Source organism: Pristiophorus japonicus, chromosome 13 (assembly GCF_044704955.1).
Source record: "Pristiophorus japonicus isolate sPriJap1 chromosome 13, sPriJap1.hap1, whole genome shotgun sequence".
Taxonomy (NCBI): Eukaryota; Metazoa; Chordata; class Chondrichthyes; family Pristiophoridae; genus Pristiophorus; species Pristiophorus japonicus.
Genome location: NC_091989.1, coordinates 49,383,339 through 49,399,084, shown reverse-complemented (window position 1 = coordinate 49,399,084; position 15,746 = coordinate 49,383,339). Strand labels below are relative to the sequence as shown.

At 43.6% G+C, this 15,746-nt stretch overlaps 1 protein-coding gene across 1 annotated transcript in view; it reads left to right on the top strand.

The window, feature by feature from the left end:
* Positions 1 to 1,575: 1,575 nt before the first annotated feature.
* Positions 1,576 to 15,746, top strand: part of LOC139278551 (cAMP-dependent protein kinase type II-beta regulatory subunit-like) — a 100,815-nt gene continuing 86,644 nt past the window's right edge. Inside the window, exon 1 of the mRNA XM_070897435.1 lies at positions 1,576 to 2,115. Coding sequence (XP_070753536.1) covers positions 1,845 to 2,115 — 271 coding nt within the window. The 5' untranslated portion in view covers positions 1,576 to 1,844. The remainder of the gene's footprint in view (positions 2,116 to 15,746) is intronic.

The window sequence follows — 15,746 nt, the reverse complement described above, 5'->3', positions numbered from 1 at the left end:
GAACTTTGTTAAATGCCTGTGGAAGTTTAGATACATCACATTGTCCGAGTTGCTATAGCCCATTCAATTGTTACTTCCCCAAAGGAGGACGTCGGCCTCGTAGAACCTGCCCTTTCTGAATCAATGCTGACTGCTCCATATTTGGCTGGGGACCCTAAGCACAGCCCTGTCGACCCGTGCGTTAACTACCCCAGCATTGAGCTCCTACTCTGTTCACTCTATCAGCCCAGACAAAAGAGGCACTTAACATTCTGACTTTAGGTCACTTGGGTTTTCCCAGTTTATATTGGGTTGATTGAAAGCACCTATTAAAATATTTTCCTGTTCTTAGATCGCCTTCAAACCTCTTCATAGAGCCAACTGTCTGCCTTTTTGTGCTGATCTGGTGCTCTATGTATATGTACTGTAAACTTGAGGTCATCCAAAACTCTGATGTTCACATCCTAACTCGCACCAAGTTCCGTTCACCCATCACCCCTGTGCTTGCTGACTGACTTGGCTCCTGGTTAAACAACGGCTCAATTTTAAAATTCTCATCCTTGTTTTCAAATCCCTCCATAGCCTCACCCCTCCCTATCTCTGTAATCACCTACAGAGAAAGAGATTTGCATTTATATAGTGCCTTTCACAACCTCACGACATCTCAAAGCGCTTTACAGTCAATTATGCATTTTTGAAGTGTAGTTACTGTTGGAAACGCGGCAGCCAAGTTGCGCACAGCTAGCTCCCACAAACAGCACTGTGATAATGATCAGATAATCTGTTTTAGTGATGTTGATTGAGGGATAAATATTAGCCAAGACCGTGGGGATAACTCCCCTGCTCGTCTTCAAAATAATACCCTGGGATCTTTTGCGTCCACCTGAGAGAGCAGACTGTTTGGTTTATTGTCTCATCTGAAAGACGGCACGTCCAATAGTGCAGCCCTCCCTCAGTACTGCACTGGAGTGCAGCCTAGATTTTTGTGCTCAAGTCTCAGGAGTGGGACTTGAACCCACAATTTTCTGACTCAGACGAGAATGCTACCAACTGAGCCACAGTTGACACTCCAGACCCAAAACCCTCTGAGCTCCTTTAATTTTGGCCTCTGGCGCATACCCAATTTCAATCGCTCCACCATTGGTACCTATGCCTTCAAATGCAAAGGCCCGAAGCTCTGAAATGCCCTTCCTCAACCTCTCTATCCTCCTTTAAGACGCTCCTTAAAACCTACCTCTTTGACCAAGCTTTTGATCATCTGCCCTAATTTCTCCAGATGTTGCTCCGTGTCAAATTTCGTTTCACAACGCTTCAGTGAAGCGCCTTAGGATATTTTACTCCGTTTAAGGTCGCTATATAAATACAAGTTGTTGTTGTTTGGCATTGCGAAACTTTTGCACTGTTGGGTTTGTTTGTATAACTTATTGTTTACCACTGAAACATAGCCCTCACGGGCTGTGCTATCTTCCGTTCACGCTGCAGCGCGGAGCATCGCCCCTTTAAGCAGCAGTTGTCCTCTCTGCGTTGTCATTTTTGTTTCACAGATGTAAATTCTCGGCCCTGGCGGTTCCCATGGTTTCGGGGATCACGTGCAGTTGGGAGTTGGTGAGCGGGGTGGCTCCTGCGAAAGATGCTGCGAATTGCACTCTGCCATTGAAAACTGGTAAGGATTCGAGGGAAAGTACCATGACACTTTAATTCAGCAAGGCGGCGTCCCCGGAGACGTAGATATTCGGATAAACTTGTCTTTGCGAGAGTTTCCATGTGTAGTAACCATTTGAGACTGTCTCCGAAATAAGTTACTGTTGCTTTCTATTCACACATTCTGTATTTGAGAGCAATTCCCTGTGCATCACAGCATAGGAATGAGCATTAACATCCCAGCTGGGCTGACGGACTTGCTGCAAAGCTTCACTGTGGAGGTGCTGAGGAAGCAGCCGGCCGACCTGGTCGAGTTCGCCGTGCAATACTTCAGCAAACTGCAGGCGAGCCAGACGGTGGCTTTCGGCCATGAGAGGGACGGCAGCGGGGCTTGCCGAGCCGCCAGGGCGGTCAACTTCGCCGATGAGCCCATGCAGACCGACTCGGAGAACGGCGAGGAGGAGGAGGAGGAGGACGAGGACGAAGAGTTTGAAGGTACGCTCGTGTGGATTTTCAATTTAAACTTAATATATATATATAGTTCGATCGGAATAAATGGTGTCCGTTGCAGTGGATTTACTTTTAACTCTGGGAGGAGTGTGGGTGTGTGAAGGGATTTTTGTATATAATTGTAATCTAAATAATGGGAAGCTCGATAAATGCATGAGGGAGAAAATAATCGAACGATCCAACACAGAAGGGGCCACCGTGTATGTTGCTCGGGTTAGATGAAGGAGGGCGGGAGGTGGCTGGCGCGGTGCTGCCATTGACCAGTTGGGCCGAATGGACGGTCTCTCTCAATTCGCTGGAGTTGGCTTCGAGTGCAGTCGGCCTCCGTCATCGGAGCCCCAGGGTAACACAGGACACATTCTCTTGATTTGCATTTGTTTTAAAAAAAAAAACGAGGGTGGGGGGTGCTTTTTATTTTTGGAGTAAGAAAACATTACGACTGTGTTGGACGTGACAAGCGAAGGTTAGAATTGTATTGCTATTTTTATCATTTAAAATGTTTTGGGTACTGGGTAAGTGGGGCACCGCGTTGATAAATGCACGACTCATTGGTAATAGACGATGGGCTTGGGGACAGAAGCGCCAGATCTGTGCTGGGCGGTGGTTTTGTACATACATGTTCATTGATGCTCTTTAGATGGGGCAAGCTCGTTAATTTGGTCGCAGTAGTGGAATGTTTAATGCAGAGACTGGAGTTAACGTTGTTATACAGACAGTTATTAACTAGCTTTTTTTGCTTTTATATAAAGCATTACTGTAATTTGTAATTATATTTGTTGTAACTGTACCTCAGCATCTTGCTTGATATTAGTGTATCACTCCTCTTCTCCCCATGAACCCCCTGTCAATAACTCAACTCCCGACTCCTGAGAGAACCTGATTCCATCACTGTACTTCCCTTACTATTGTATAGAACTATTTGTGACTTAATATATGTAGCTGCAGGTATTGTGAAATCTGTGTTATAATGTTTATCAAACCATGTCCTGAGAAAGTGTAAACTCGAGCAAAAAAACCCTCTCTAATGATGTGCTTAAGGTTTCTCATTTGTGGATTGGAGAAGTTGTGGAGGCAACATAATCCTTAATGGGTGAGACTTTTTAAAGATTAAATGTACATTACTAACAGTGATCCAGTTCAGGATGAGGTAAATGCATTTCTTGCAGATGGAGCTTTGTGTCCAGGAGACTTAAATCAGTAACATAAGAACTCTTTGTTACTAACTGATCTGCAACTAGGGGTTTAGCAGGAAATCACAAACCACTCTGACCTCAAACAATGCACCTGAAATAGCAAGTTAATGTTACGATCAGTTGTGTGTAGTAGGAAGCTAACAAGATGTCAAAACTGATTAGATGAGCCGATCTCTCATAGCAATATACATGGGCAGTTGAGACCAAGTGTCGACTTCAGATGAAGTGGAGTTAGATAGTCAGGTATAATTGGATCAGCACATCCTTATTTTAGTCATACATTCTGCATTTATTTTTATATTAATGTTACAAATTCCTTTTTCATATTTATAATGAAAGATAAAGTGTGGTAACCTGCAGGGTTACGCACCTAGAGCTGGTAATTGGGATTAGACTGGATGACCTTGTGTTGGATGGCGCACATATAATGGTAAGTACTGCAGGGAATAGAATACGGCCAGGATGATGATCTGGACGAGTGTCGATCGCCTGGATGGGTCGGAGAGGAATTTTCCCAGATTTTTTCTCCCTAAATTGGCCCGGGTTTTTATCTGTTTTTTGTGTCTCCCAGGAGATCACATGGCTCTAGTTGGGGTGGAGTGTCGATGTTTTCAGTATAAGGGGTGTTGCAGTTGTGTGAGGCGGACTGGTTGGTCTGGGTGCTCTTTGCCTTTCTGTCATTGTTCATGGGTTTATATGTAACCTTTAGGGCTGCTGACCAAGGGCCGTGCGGCTTTTTGTCCGCCGGCGTGGACACGATGTGCCGAAATGGCCTCCTTCTGTGCTGTAAATTTCTGTGCTTCTATCTTGTGTAAACTTGCCACACTGTTAGTCCAGTCTTCTACCAGTGGTGATGCACAGATGCTGCCTGACCTGAGATTTCCAGCATTTTCTGTTTTTATACTCGGTATAACTCCCTTCTTCTTCTTCGAACCAGTGTCGTGGGATCTTTTACGTCCACCTGAGAGGGCAGACGGGGCCTCGGTTTAACGTCTCATCTGAAAGAGAGGAAGAAAAATCAGCCGACAGTTCTCACTGCCGATTAGTATCTGTTGATCCTTTCTAAAAAGTGTGTGAGCACTGGGTGAAGGCCGTTTTATGTGGCAGTGGTGCCAGTCACAGTGAACACTCAGTCCAGGGTCACACATGAAGAGTGACCCTTTGGGCAGGATACAGATTGCCTGTGGAACTGTATTCCAACAAGAGTCCATGGCCTCCAGGACAAGAGGAGGAAATGTAGCTCGCTAATTGTCGTCTTCTACAGTCAAGTCTGGCATGGAGGCATGGGCCCAGGGGCAGCAGGGGCCATCCCACACTGCGATATGTGTGCGCACTAGGTCCGTGCAGCAGAGCTGGTCTCCAGTCGTCTTGGTTAATCCTTGCCACTGGACCAAGACTTGGCTCTGTCAAGCCCGTGTGGTGGCTGGTGTGCAACGGTCACCACACGTTTATTAAAGAAAAATCCATGCACAGGCATCTTCCACCCTTCAACATGTAGTTCGGGACCTGGAATATCAGGTCCCTCATTGTAACACCTGTGAACTTTTTGATGTGGAAGCAAGTCATCCTCGATATGACGAACTGCCAGAGATGAGAAGAAGGGAGAATGGAATTACGGAATGGCAAGTTTACATAGGAAGTTTCCAATGTCATTGTGGATATCGGAATTTATAATGGAAAATTGACGGGAAATGCGTGCAGTCATAATGTGTTTATGCATTGCATTGTTGTACAAAAACATCCCAAGGCACTTCACAGCAGCATAGTGGGAGGGGGTAGTAAAATGGAAGTTAAGAAAGAGCTAGCAGAAGAGTTGATCAAAAGCTTTTGCAAAGAGATGGGATTTAAGGAGGGTTATAAAAGAGAAGTAGGTAGAAAGGCATAATCAGTGTTATAATTGCATCATACCTGGGATCAGTAGAGCATTGGATGCACTTTGTTGGTATGATTTTAATGCTCTTTTTAGATTTGTGGCTGAGCCTGATTTAAAAAAATAACGACAGATGTCCTAAAAGTTCTCTGCAGTCAGATCAGCCATTGCCACACGGTGCACTCCTATGTAATTCCAAATGTTATTTTGCCATCTGTTTCACTTAGCACAATATTTGGACATACTAGTTTAGTTTTTCTAATTTTGGTTACAGTATTTTTTTTTACAGTATTGTAAAGCTAATGTTAACCTATTAATGCTGCCATTAAAATAAGACTAGGCTTCTGTGTCTTCTCAATCCTGTTTTGGTATGCAAAGCAAATTCTAGCTGTTCACCATAATATGAAATATTGCAATAAGCATGAAATACAAAAGTAAAATTTGTAGTAGTCACTGTGTAGTAGATCAATATGAATCACTTGGTAACATTGCCTCATTCTTGCAATCACTCTCTAACTTTATCTTCTCTCTTTTTTTGCCTTCTCTTTTGTTCCTCAGCACATCTTTCCCAGTATAGCTGTAACTCAAAACAGTGGAACTCATTTTCCTGTAATCTAAAACCAGATTTTTGTTTTCTAAAACTGTGATTTAGCCTGCCCCTTTTTGTCCTGTTGTTTTCAACCTCGATTGTATCCTGGTCTACGGGCTCCAGACCTTTACCTGGGTTTCTCCACAAAAAAGGTATTGGTGTGTTAACTGAACAGGGCTAGTGCCAAGGAACTCATTGCCACTGTCTGAATAGAACAACTAAATCTAGTCCACAGTAGAGCACTGTTTACTCTTGTAGAATCCTATACACAGAAACTTTGAAGACTCATTTGGGAAGTCATCTTCATTGAGGCAGATCTAGTGGTTTCTCTACAATTTCAATCTTTATGAATCCACTGCTCAAGACGTTTGCTACACTGCATGGTCTGAACCTTGGTTCTCTTGGTTTACTGTGAACAGTTTTAATATTGTGTAGCTTATTGGCTTGCACAGAGCTCTATGCTAAAAGCTCTGGGATTCAATAATTCTTTTGACCACCTCAGCCTAGTTAGCCATCAAGTGTCCAATTATTCAGCCTTTTGCATGGTATTTTACAATGACCCCGGGAGGATAATTTTTCATGTGCAATCTTCAATTAAAAAAAAAATCAAGAATTACTGTTAAAGAATCAAAAATAGGGAATGTTAGCAAGTTCTGACTTTGAGAGAAAAAACAATATATAAAATAAAAATGTATTTAATGCCTTTAAAACTTTGTTTAGAAAGGGAGAGACTGAGTAATTACAGGCCATTCAGCCTAACCTCAGTGCTGGGAAAATTATTGGAAAAAATCCTGAAGGACAGGATAAATCTTCATTTGGAAAGACATGAATTAATCAAGGACAGTCAGCATGGATTTATTAAGGGAAGGTTGTGTCTGACTAACTTGTTTGAATTTTTCGAGGCGGTAACCAGGAGGGTCGATGAGGGCAGTATGTATGATGTGTATATGGATTTTAGCAAAGCATTTGATAAGGTCCCACATGGTAGACTAGTCATGAAAGTAAAAGCCCATGGGATCCAGGGCAAAGTAGCAAGTTGAATCCAAAATTGGCTCAGAGGCAGGAAGCAAAGGGTAATAGTTGATGGGTGTTTTTGTGACTGGAAGGCTGTATCCAGTGGGGTTCCGCAGGGCTCAGTGCTGGGTCCCTTGCTTTTTGTGGTATACATCAGTGACTTGGACTTGAATATTGGGGGTATGATTAAGAAGTTTGCAGATGATACTAAAATGGGCTGTGTGGTTGATAATGCAGAAGAAAGCTGCTGATTGCAGGAGGATATTAATGTACTGGTCAGGTGGGCAGAACAGTGGCAAATGGAATTCAATCCAGATAAATGTGAGGTAATGCATTGGGGGAGGTCGAACAAGGCAAGGGAATTACACATTAAATGGTAGGACACTGAAAAGTGTAGAGGAACAAAGGGACTTTGGAATGCAGGTCCACAGATCCCGAAAGGTAGCAGGCCAGGTAGATAAGGTGGCTAAGAAAACCTATGGAATACTTGCCTTTCTTAGTCAAGGCATGGAATACAAGAGCAAGGAGGTTATACTTGAACTGATAAAACACTGGTTGGGCTGCAGCTGGAGTAGTGTGTGCAGTTCTGGTCTCCACATTACAGGAAAGATGTGATTGCACTGGAAAGGGTGCAGAGGAGATTTACAAGAATGTTGCCTGGACTAGAGAATTTTGGCTATGAAGAAAGATTGGAGATGCTGGGTCTGTTTTCTGTGGAACTGAGGGGAGAAAATAGGTGCAGGAGTTGGCTATTCGGCCCTTCGGGGAGACCTGATTTGAGGTGTATAAAATTATGAGGAGCCTGGATAGAGTGGATAGGAAGGACCTGTCTCTCTTGGTAGAGGGATCAACAACCAGGGGACATAGATTTAAAGTAATTGGGGGGAGGATTAGAAGAGCTATGAGGGGAAATGTCTTCACCCAAAGAGTAGTGGGGGTCTGGAACTCTGCCTGAACGTGTGGCAGAGGTAGAAACCCTCATCACATTTTTTTTTTTAAAGAACACTTGGATGTGCAATTAAAGTGCTGTAACCTACAGGGTTACGGACCAAGAGCTGGAAAGTGGGATTTGGCTGGATAACTCTTGATTGGCCAGCGCAGACACAATGGGCCTAAATGGCCTCCTTCTGTGCTGTAAATTTCTATGATTCTATGCCTTTATCATAGAAAGAAGGTTCGAGCTTGCAATTGTAAAGTGCTTTTCAGTACTTCCCAGCCAATGAAGTGCTTTTGAAGTGTAGTCACTGTTGTAATGTAAGGAAATTTGTGCACAGCAATGTATCACAAACAGTAATGAAGTAAATGACCAATTAAACTCTCTTTCGTGAAGTTGATTTGAGGGATAAATGTTGCTGAGGACACTGAGAGCTCCCCATTGAACAGTGCTGTGGGATCTTTTCTGCCCATCAGAGAAGTTTAACATCATCCAAAAGGTAAAGTTGGACTGTTTGTGGCTAGTTGTTACCCCTAACATAGGCAGTTCCCTATTCCTGATCAAAGGTGCTGTTTTCAGATGTGCTAAAGCTTATTTGTCTTTAGTCCATGTTATTAACTGTTGTGGAGTTTGATGATTCCATATTATATTGCTGTGTCTTTGAACCTAGTTACTTCCTGATGGTGAGGTAATGGTGCCTGGCCCACTATTGTACAGGTATGTGCACACAGCATACTCCTGTTCGTAAATTTAAATACTCTGGCTTTTTGGTAGTAGCAATTGCTCTTGCAAAAGTTTTTAATCTTAAGTACCTTTAACAGCGGTCTTTTTTCCGAACAACTTTTCTAACTTCACGTTTTTTCTCTGGACTATATTAAATGTTGGTTATATAAGGACGTGCTTCTTCTTTTGCCAGTTTCATACTAGACTCATTCATATTGCCACGTGTTCTCCTCTACTTAACAGTTCTCTCAAACTTCAGGTAGCAGAGTAGTTCAACTTATCTGAGCCATTGTAATGAGCCATACCAAATTTTAAGCCTCACTGTTAAATTTGATATAGGAAACCTGCAATTCTCAGTCTGTGTCACGAAGGCCTTTTCATGTCTTTGTTACCTCTGGACTTGACTGCTTCAGCGCACTCTTGGTAGGCCTCCCACATTTTAACCTACGTAAACTTAAGTTCATCCAAAACTCTGCTACCCGTGTCTTAACTCGCACTAAGTCCTGTTGACCCATCACCCCTGTGGTCGCTGACCTACATTGGCTCCCGGTTAAGCAATGTATCGATTTCAAAATTCTCATTCTTGTTTTACAAATTCTTCCATGGCCTCGCCCCTCTTTATCTCTGTAATCTCCTTTAGCCTCCCCAACCGAGTTATGTGCGCTCCTTGAATTCTGCCCTCTTGAGCATCCCTGATTATAATCGCTCAACCATCAGTGGCCATACCTTCAGCTGCCTAGACCCTAAGCTCTGGAACTCCCTCTCTCCCTCTCTTTCCTCCTTTTAAGGTGCTCCTTAAAACCTACCTCTTTGACCAAGCTTTTGGTCATCATCCTAATTTCTTCTTCTGTGGCTTGGTATCAAATTTTTGACAAGCTCCTGTGAAGCGCCTTGGGACATTTTACTATATTAAACGTGCTATATGAATACAAGTTGTTATTGCTATTATCTGCTCTTTTCATGTGCTTCTGAAGATCTTCACGTACTACCACAGCGAGGGAGCCGATGCAGCAAATTCCATGCCATACTGTAAAATACCTCCTTTTTTGGGCCTGTTTTCATCAAGACTTTTCTTTTCCACATAAAATTAGCCTTGTTTTCTGATCTATATTGCCATCAGAATGCTAAGTGTTAAATGAAAAAATTATGGTGATTGGAAAATGAGTAGAATTCCAGCTTTAAAAACACCAAAGAATGCATTTGATTTTGTAGGCTAATGACGTAGCATGAACAAAATTGGCAGACTCTTATCGACATTAATATTTATACAACTTGCGTAGCGAATAATGCACTGGTTGATGCATTGTGTTCTGCCATGTGACAATCTCAACTGTGTTCTTGAGGGCCCTTCATCAAATATTCTTTTAAAGTTCTTGCTGAACAAACTAAAGAGCCTACCAAGATGACATCCGTATAATCAGTTTGCGCCTGGTCACTGGAGCCTCCATACACAAATGGCAACATCACATGTATCACAATGGCTATTACTCCTACCTATTCGTGAGGTGCCACTGCATATTACACTTAGTGCAACAAATAGGTACCAGATCATTAAATTACTTCTAAAGCATTTGAAAATGATAACTCCATCATATAAACTCATGCTTTTTTTTAAAAGCAGATAATGTTGATGATGTTGTAGAATACCATATTGCAAGGAAAGGTGATCTATAACTCGGGTCTCCATTTACAGAATAATGTTTAATCTTTTGTAGTCTTTTGTTGGAATATATTGTATTCTTGATTATGCCCAAGTTGTATGAGAAAAAAAGCAGAGTAGACGCCAATTGGAGCTTCATATTGTACTTGTGTAATGGGGTGGAGTTGCCGCTAGTTATATCAACACAATCCCGGCAGAATCAGCGGAAGCAACGCAAAAAATTTGGGAATATTAAACATAAGTGAGTTATGCCCCAAACCACTTGTGTTCGTGCTTTCCACAAACTTTTATGCTGGTTCAGGATTCAATTTGACTGAATCTGGCCCCGCCCGGAGATCTGGCCACACCACCAGCTTGAAATTGCAAGATTTTGCCGATTGCACTGGTTCGGGAAGGCAACTAAAATTATGCTAATTTTCTTGGGTGTACAGACACGAGGCTAAGGTGTACAGTAGCATAGTGGTTATGTTACTGCACTAGTAATCCAGAGGCCAGGACTAATGATTAATCCAGAGATATGAGTTCAAATCCCAACATAGCAGCTGAGGAATTTAAATTCAATTAATTAAATAAGTCTGGAATAAAATTTAGTATCAGTAATGGTGACCATGAAACTTGTTGTAAAATCCCATCTGGTTCACTGATGTCCTTTCGGGAAGGAAATCTGCCGTCCTTTCACATTCTGCCCTAAATGTGACTCCAGACCCACAGCAATGTGGTTGACTCTCAACTACACTCTTCCACTTAGTTGTATTCAAGAACGTGGCTCGCCACCAACTTCTTGGGGTAATTGGGGAATAAATGGGCAATAAATGTTGGCTTTGCCAGCGAAGCCCACATCTCATGAATGAATAATTTTTTTTAAATGCATAATTTTTGATATGAAAAAATATTTCATTGACTAAGAAACTGACTAATATACACACACAAATGGTTCAGTATAGTTTTTATAAAGTCATTTTCAGTGATTTTAAATCCAGTTACTCACGATTTAAGGATACTGGTCATCCTTATTAAAAATGTTTATGTTTGGTGATAAACCTGTTTTCAGCTGTATTAATGGGGCCAAGTTTCGGCCTGAGTTGCTCCTGTTTTTTTTGGAGCAAATGGTTTAGAATGGAGTATCTTAGAAATTGCAATTGAGGGAGGAGGGGAGGTGGGGGAGGGAGGAGGGGAGGAGGGAGGGGAAAAGGGAGAGGGGTGGGGGGGGGAGGGAGAGTCTCCCCACAAGCGCGCATGTGCAGAGGTCCAGGCACTCTTTTCAGCGCAGGGACCTGGCTCCGCCCCCCCCACAGCTCGTGCTGCGCTGCGCCCAGCTCCAGATGGCCTGCAGGGAGCCGGAGAATAGATGAGTTTGTTTTAGGCGCACTTTGTGGCGCAAAAAACTGGCGTCCAGGTCCCGGCGCGGCCCTAAAACTGGACTAGATTACCACATTTAAATACATCAAGAATGACTTTATAATGGAAAGAGGAAAAAAATATGTTGTAATATGCTGCCTGATTGTGTTGGTTGATGGAAAATGTTCTGTTTTTGATAATGCAAATAATTTATAGCAGAAACTTTTAAGTATAACCTAACCAGTGCATTTTGGGTGCAATTTCTCGCTTGTGCCAAAAGTAGAAACTCTATCCAAGTTCTTAATGTAGCAAAATGTATCACGGTGGATTGCTGGATGGGAAGTTTAGCAAAGGACACCAAACAAGGTACTGTATGAAAGAATTAGGGAAGGTGGCCAAAGATGTGACTGAAAAGTTTTGAAGATAGAGATGGAGTAAAGTGGAAGGGCTTAGAAAGAGACATTGGGGTCAAGTTTCGGCCTGAGTTGCTCCTATTTTTTTGGAGCAACTGGTTTAGAATGGAGTATCTGAGAAATTACAATTCTCGGCATTTAGTTTGCTCCAGTTCTTGTCAGTTCGAACAGTTTCATTTTGGAATAGATTTTTTTTTCAAAAGGGGGCGTGTCCGGCCACGTAAGGCTGTTTTGCAAGTTTAGGCAGTGAAAACTTACTCCAAACTTAGAATGGAGTAAGTGTCGATTTTTGTACGCTCAGAAAAACCTTGCCTACACTTAGAAAATCAGGCGTAGGTTACAAATCAGGCATAGAGAAGAGAGATGGGGAGAGGGGAGAGAAAGGGAAGCTTACAAACATGAAACACATCACTTTTACAAACAAAGAGCCATCAATAATAAATGATAAATCAATCAAAAATAATTAATAAATAAAAAAATTAAAAAATCAATAAATAAAAAATTAAGTTGATACTCACCGACTGCAGCACTGGGAGCCTTCCAACAGCATGCTGGGATGGGCCCCCCCCCCCCCCCCCAGTGTGTCTCTGTCTGTCAGTGTGTCTCTCTCTGTGTCTGTGTATTTCTGGGAGCAGGGGGGGGGAAGGGAAGGGGAGGGGGGAGGCAGCGAGGGGGGAGGGAGTGGGGGAGGCGGCGAGGGAGGAGAGGCGGCGGCGAGGGAGGCGGCGGCAAGGGGGGGAGGAAGCGGCGAGGGAGGGGGGGAAGCGGCGAGATGGAGGGAAGGGGGGAGGCGGCGAGAGAGGGAGGGAGGCGGCGAGGTAGGGAGGGGAGGGTGGTGAGGGAGGGGAGGGTGGTGAGGGAGGGGGGGAGGCGGCGAGGGATGGGGGGGAGGGGGAGGCGGCGATGGAGGAAGGGGGGTGGGGCGACGAGGGGAGGCGGGAGGGAGGGGGCGGCGGGGGAGGCGGCGGGGTGAGAGGAGGGTGAAGGGTGAAGGGGAGAGGGAGGAAGGAGACGGGGGGAGCAGGCAGCGGAGCGGCAGCTTTTGGGGGGGCAGGCAGCCGACGCGGGAGCTTGGGGGGGATGGGGGGCGGGCAGCGGAGCGGGAGCTGGTGGGGGGGATGGGGGTGGTCGGGGGAGTGGAGCGGGAGCTAGTGGGTGGGGCGGGGGGGGAGGGGAGCAGAGCAGAGTGGGAGCTGGTGGGTGGGGCGGGAGGAGAGCGGGAGCAGGGGGCGGCGGTGGGGAGGGAGAGCGGGCAGCGGAGCGGGAGCTGGAGGGGGGGGGGGTGGGCGCGCCGGGCCGGGCCGTGAGAGCCAGAGGGAGCATGAGCTGAACAGGGAAGGAAGCTGGAGCCACAGCCAGAGCAGGAGCTGAAGAGGAGGGAGGTGCAGCTTGATCTTCGCCGCCCCAGTGAGCCCATTCGGCCAGGGCTAGGTGCGGCGTGCTTCGGGCCTCCCACACAGTTTCGGGCGCCTGGAGCTACTGCACATGCGCGCCCACTGTAGTGCGCATATGCAGTGGTCCCCGCACTGTTTTCAGTGCAGCGACCTGGCTTCGCCCCCCACAGATTGTGCTGCGCCGAGGGCCTGGATTGACTTGACGGAGTGGAGAATACCGAGGTAAGTTTTTGGCGCAGTTTTGAGCGTGGAAATCGGGCGTGGCTCGCGGGGCTGCACCGTTCGAGGCGCAGCCCAAAACTTGACCCCTTTAAAAGTGCATTCGGTTGAATAAACATCACTTTTTAATGTCCATGCAAAGTTGTTTTTAAATTCCGTCCTTGAGTATATTTTATTTTCAGCAGGCTATTTCTCTAACATTTGAACAGCATGCCTTTCATTTCAAATGACCTGGGTGAGAGGCAGGGGAACACAATTTGGTTATTTTGTATACAATATATTAGCAATTCAGTCTCTGCAGTTCAGTGCATCGAATAATTCATGTTTGGGATTCATGATTTGATATTAATTAGTAGTTTCTGTGAAGTTGTTGGGGAAATATGTCTTTGAAGTCTGTACCCATCGTGAAAATGGCAATAAATGCAGATTCATGCATGTCGTTACTAAAGCCATACATATAGCTTGATTGGGTTCCATGCTGTTAAATTTAATGTTGAAATTATTTGTTTTCATAAACATACACGAGTGGAAAAATTAGGTTGACTATGCAGAAGTGCATTGCTTCCAGCAGTAATTGAAACATTTGATCTATGAAAGAGGATGTTTTAGTAATAAATTGCAAGTAAAGCTTTTCATCTTTTCTTCATGTCAGATGATGCTATCTGACTGGGAGCAGTGACCCAACTATCAATGTTCAATACTTTAGGAAAAGAAACCAGCCTCAACAGCAAAATGACTCGAATAGTTTGTTTTGTACAGGTTATCTTCTGGATTGGAGTATATGTCAAAGTGGAAACTCTTGAAGGGATGAAATGATAGATGACACCACAAGACTGAAGCTCAAGCACATTATGTCTTCCCAACCAGGAGGGATGTTAATTGGAAAATACTTGTGTGGTGTTTTGTGTAATATGTAGAAATAGTGATTTCTTGCAATTTATTTTGTTTGCTCGCAATTGACTGGTGCACATAGTGAAGTGACACAAAGCAAGTTCTGCAGATGTGCCACATGATTTAATGACTAGGAACAGCTAGTTTGATTTTACCTGCATGGAGTTTTATAATCTGTGAATTTTGTAAATCTGGGGTTCCGATTACTTTATAAACCATCCAAACTTGCTTTTATACTTTGCTGTTTGAGCCCCTCAGTTAGTCTCGTAGCTTTGCATTACACTGTCCAAGCCAGCTATCAAGTTGATGCCCAATACAAGCACCTTGTTCTTGTCGAATTCTTGCAGATTTACAGAAAATGTATTGCGAGATTAGTTGAGTGACCGTACTCTGCTCAAGGTAACAGAAGACTGAAAAGAAGATGGGAGAAAATGTAAATGGCCTTCATGTCACTGCTACATCTATACACTTTGCTGTCAGTTAAAATATAGTAAGGACTGAAACCTCATGGTTTCTTTGGTCCAGGATTTGTATTTACAGAACCCTAACTGATTTAGAACTCTCTCCATTTTCGTTGTGAGCAAATTTAGTTTTGTGAGGAGTTCTTTTGACATGTCTTGACATTTTTATATCTGTCTTGGAATCTGCTCAAATACAACTGCTGAATTATAGCAACCACCAGGAGTTTAAAGATTTCCATAAAAGGATGATAAACTTAAAGCATAAAAAAACTGGGCAGAATCCTTTTTGATATTCCTTAGTGGGAAACATTATCTGTCACTCAGCCAGTACTAAAATCTGTGTTACAGAATTCCCAAGTATATTGTTTTTGCTCAACGGTATGTTAAAATAATGTTATTGGAACTAATCCAGTAGGTTGAGCTAATTATTAAGATTTTGCAAAATGTAAATAACTTTTACGAGAAATTTGTATGGCAGGGATACAGCTATTCATTTTTCATCTTGTGACCCGGGAACACTGACTGCAGGTGCCACAAGCCGACCTGCAGAGCTCCAGGAGCGTGCTGCAGTGCTGTGAACTCTTGCTGTGCTGAATAAGTGGGGACTTCTCAGCACAGCAGATACTGAAAACAGTATTTTAAGGTTAAATCCCTTTTAATTATCACTGTTAATTGAAATAGATTTTAAATGGGTTAAGGATCTTGGGTATTTCAAGTTTGCACTCTTTCTGAAATTCCATCCAGTGACTTGTTAACTTTTCAGTTATTTTCTATTGTCTCTGTTCTACGTTTTGCACACTTTTTAGGAATGCATTTGACCTTTTCCAAAGATGTACTTATTCATCCTGTACTCAAACTCTGTAGTATCATTTAACTTTTCACTGTTCATACCTTCAGGTCTTCGGGTTCTTCAAGGT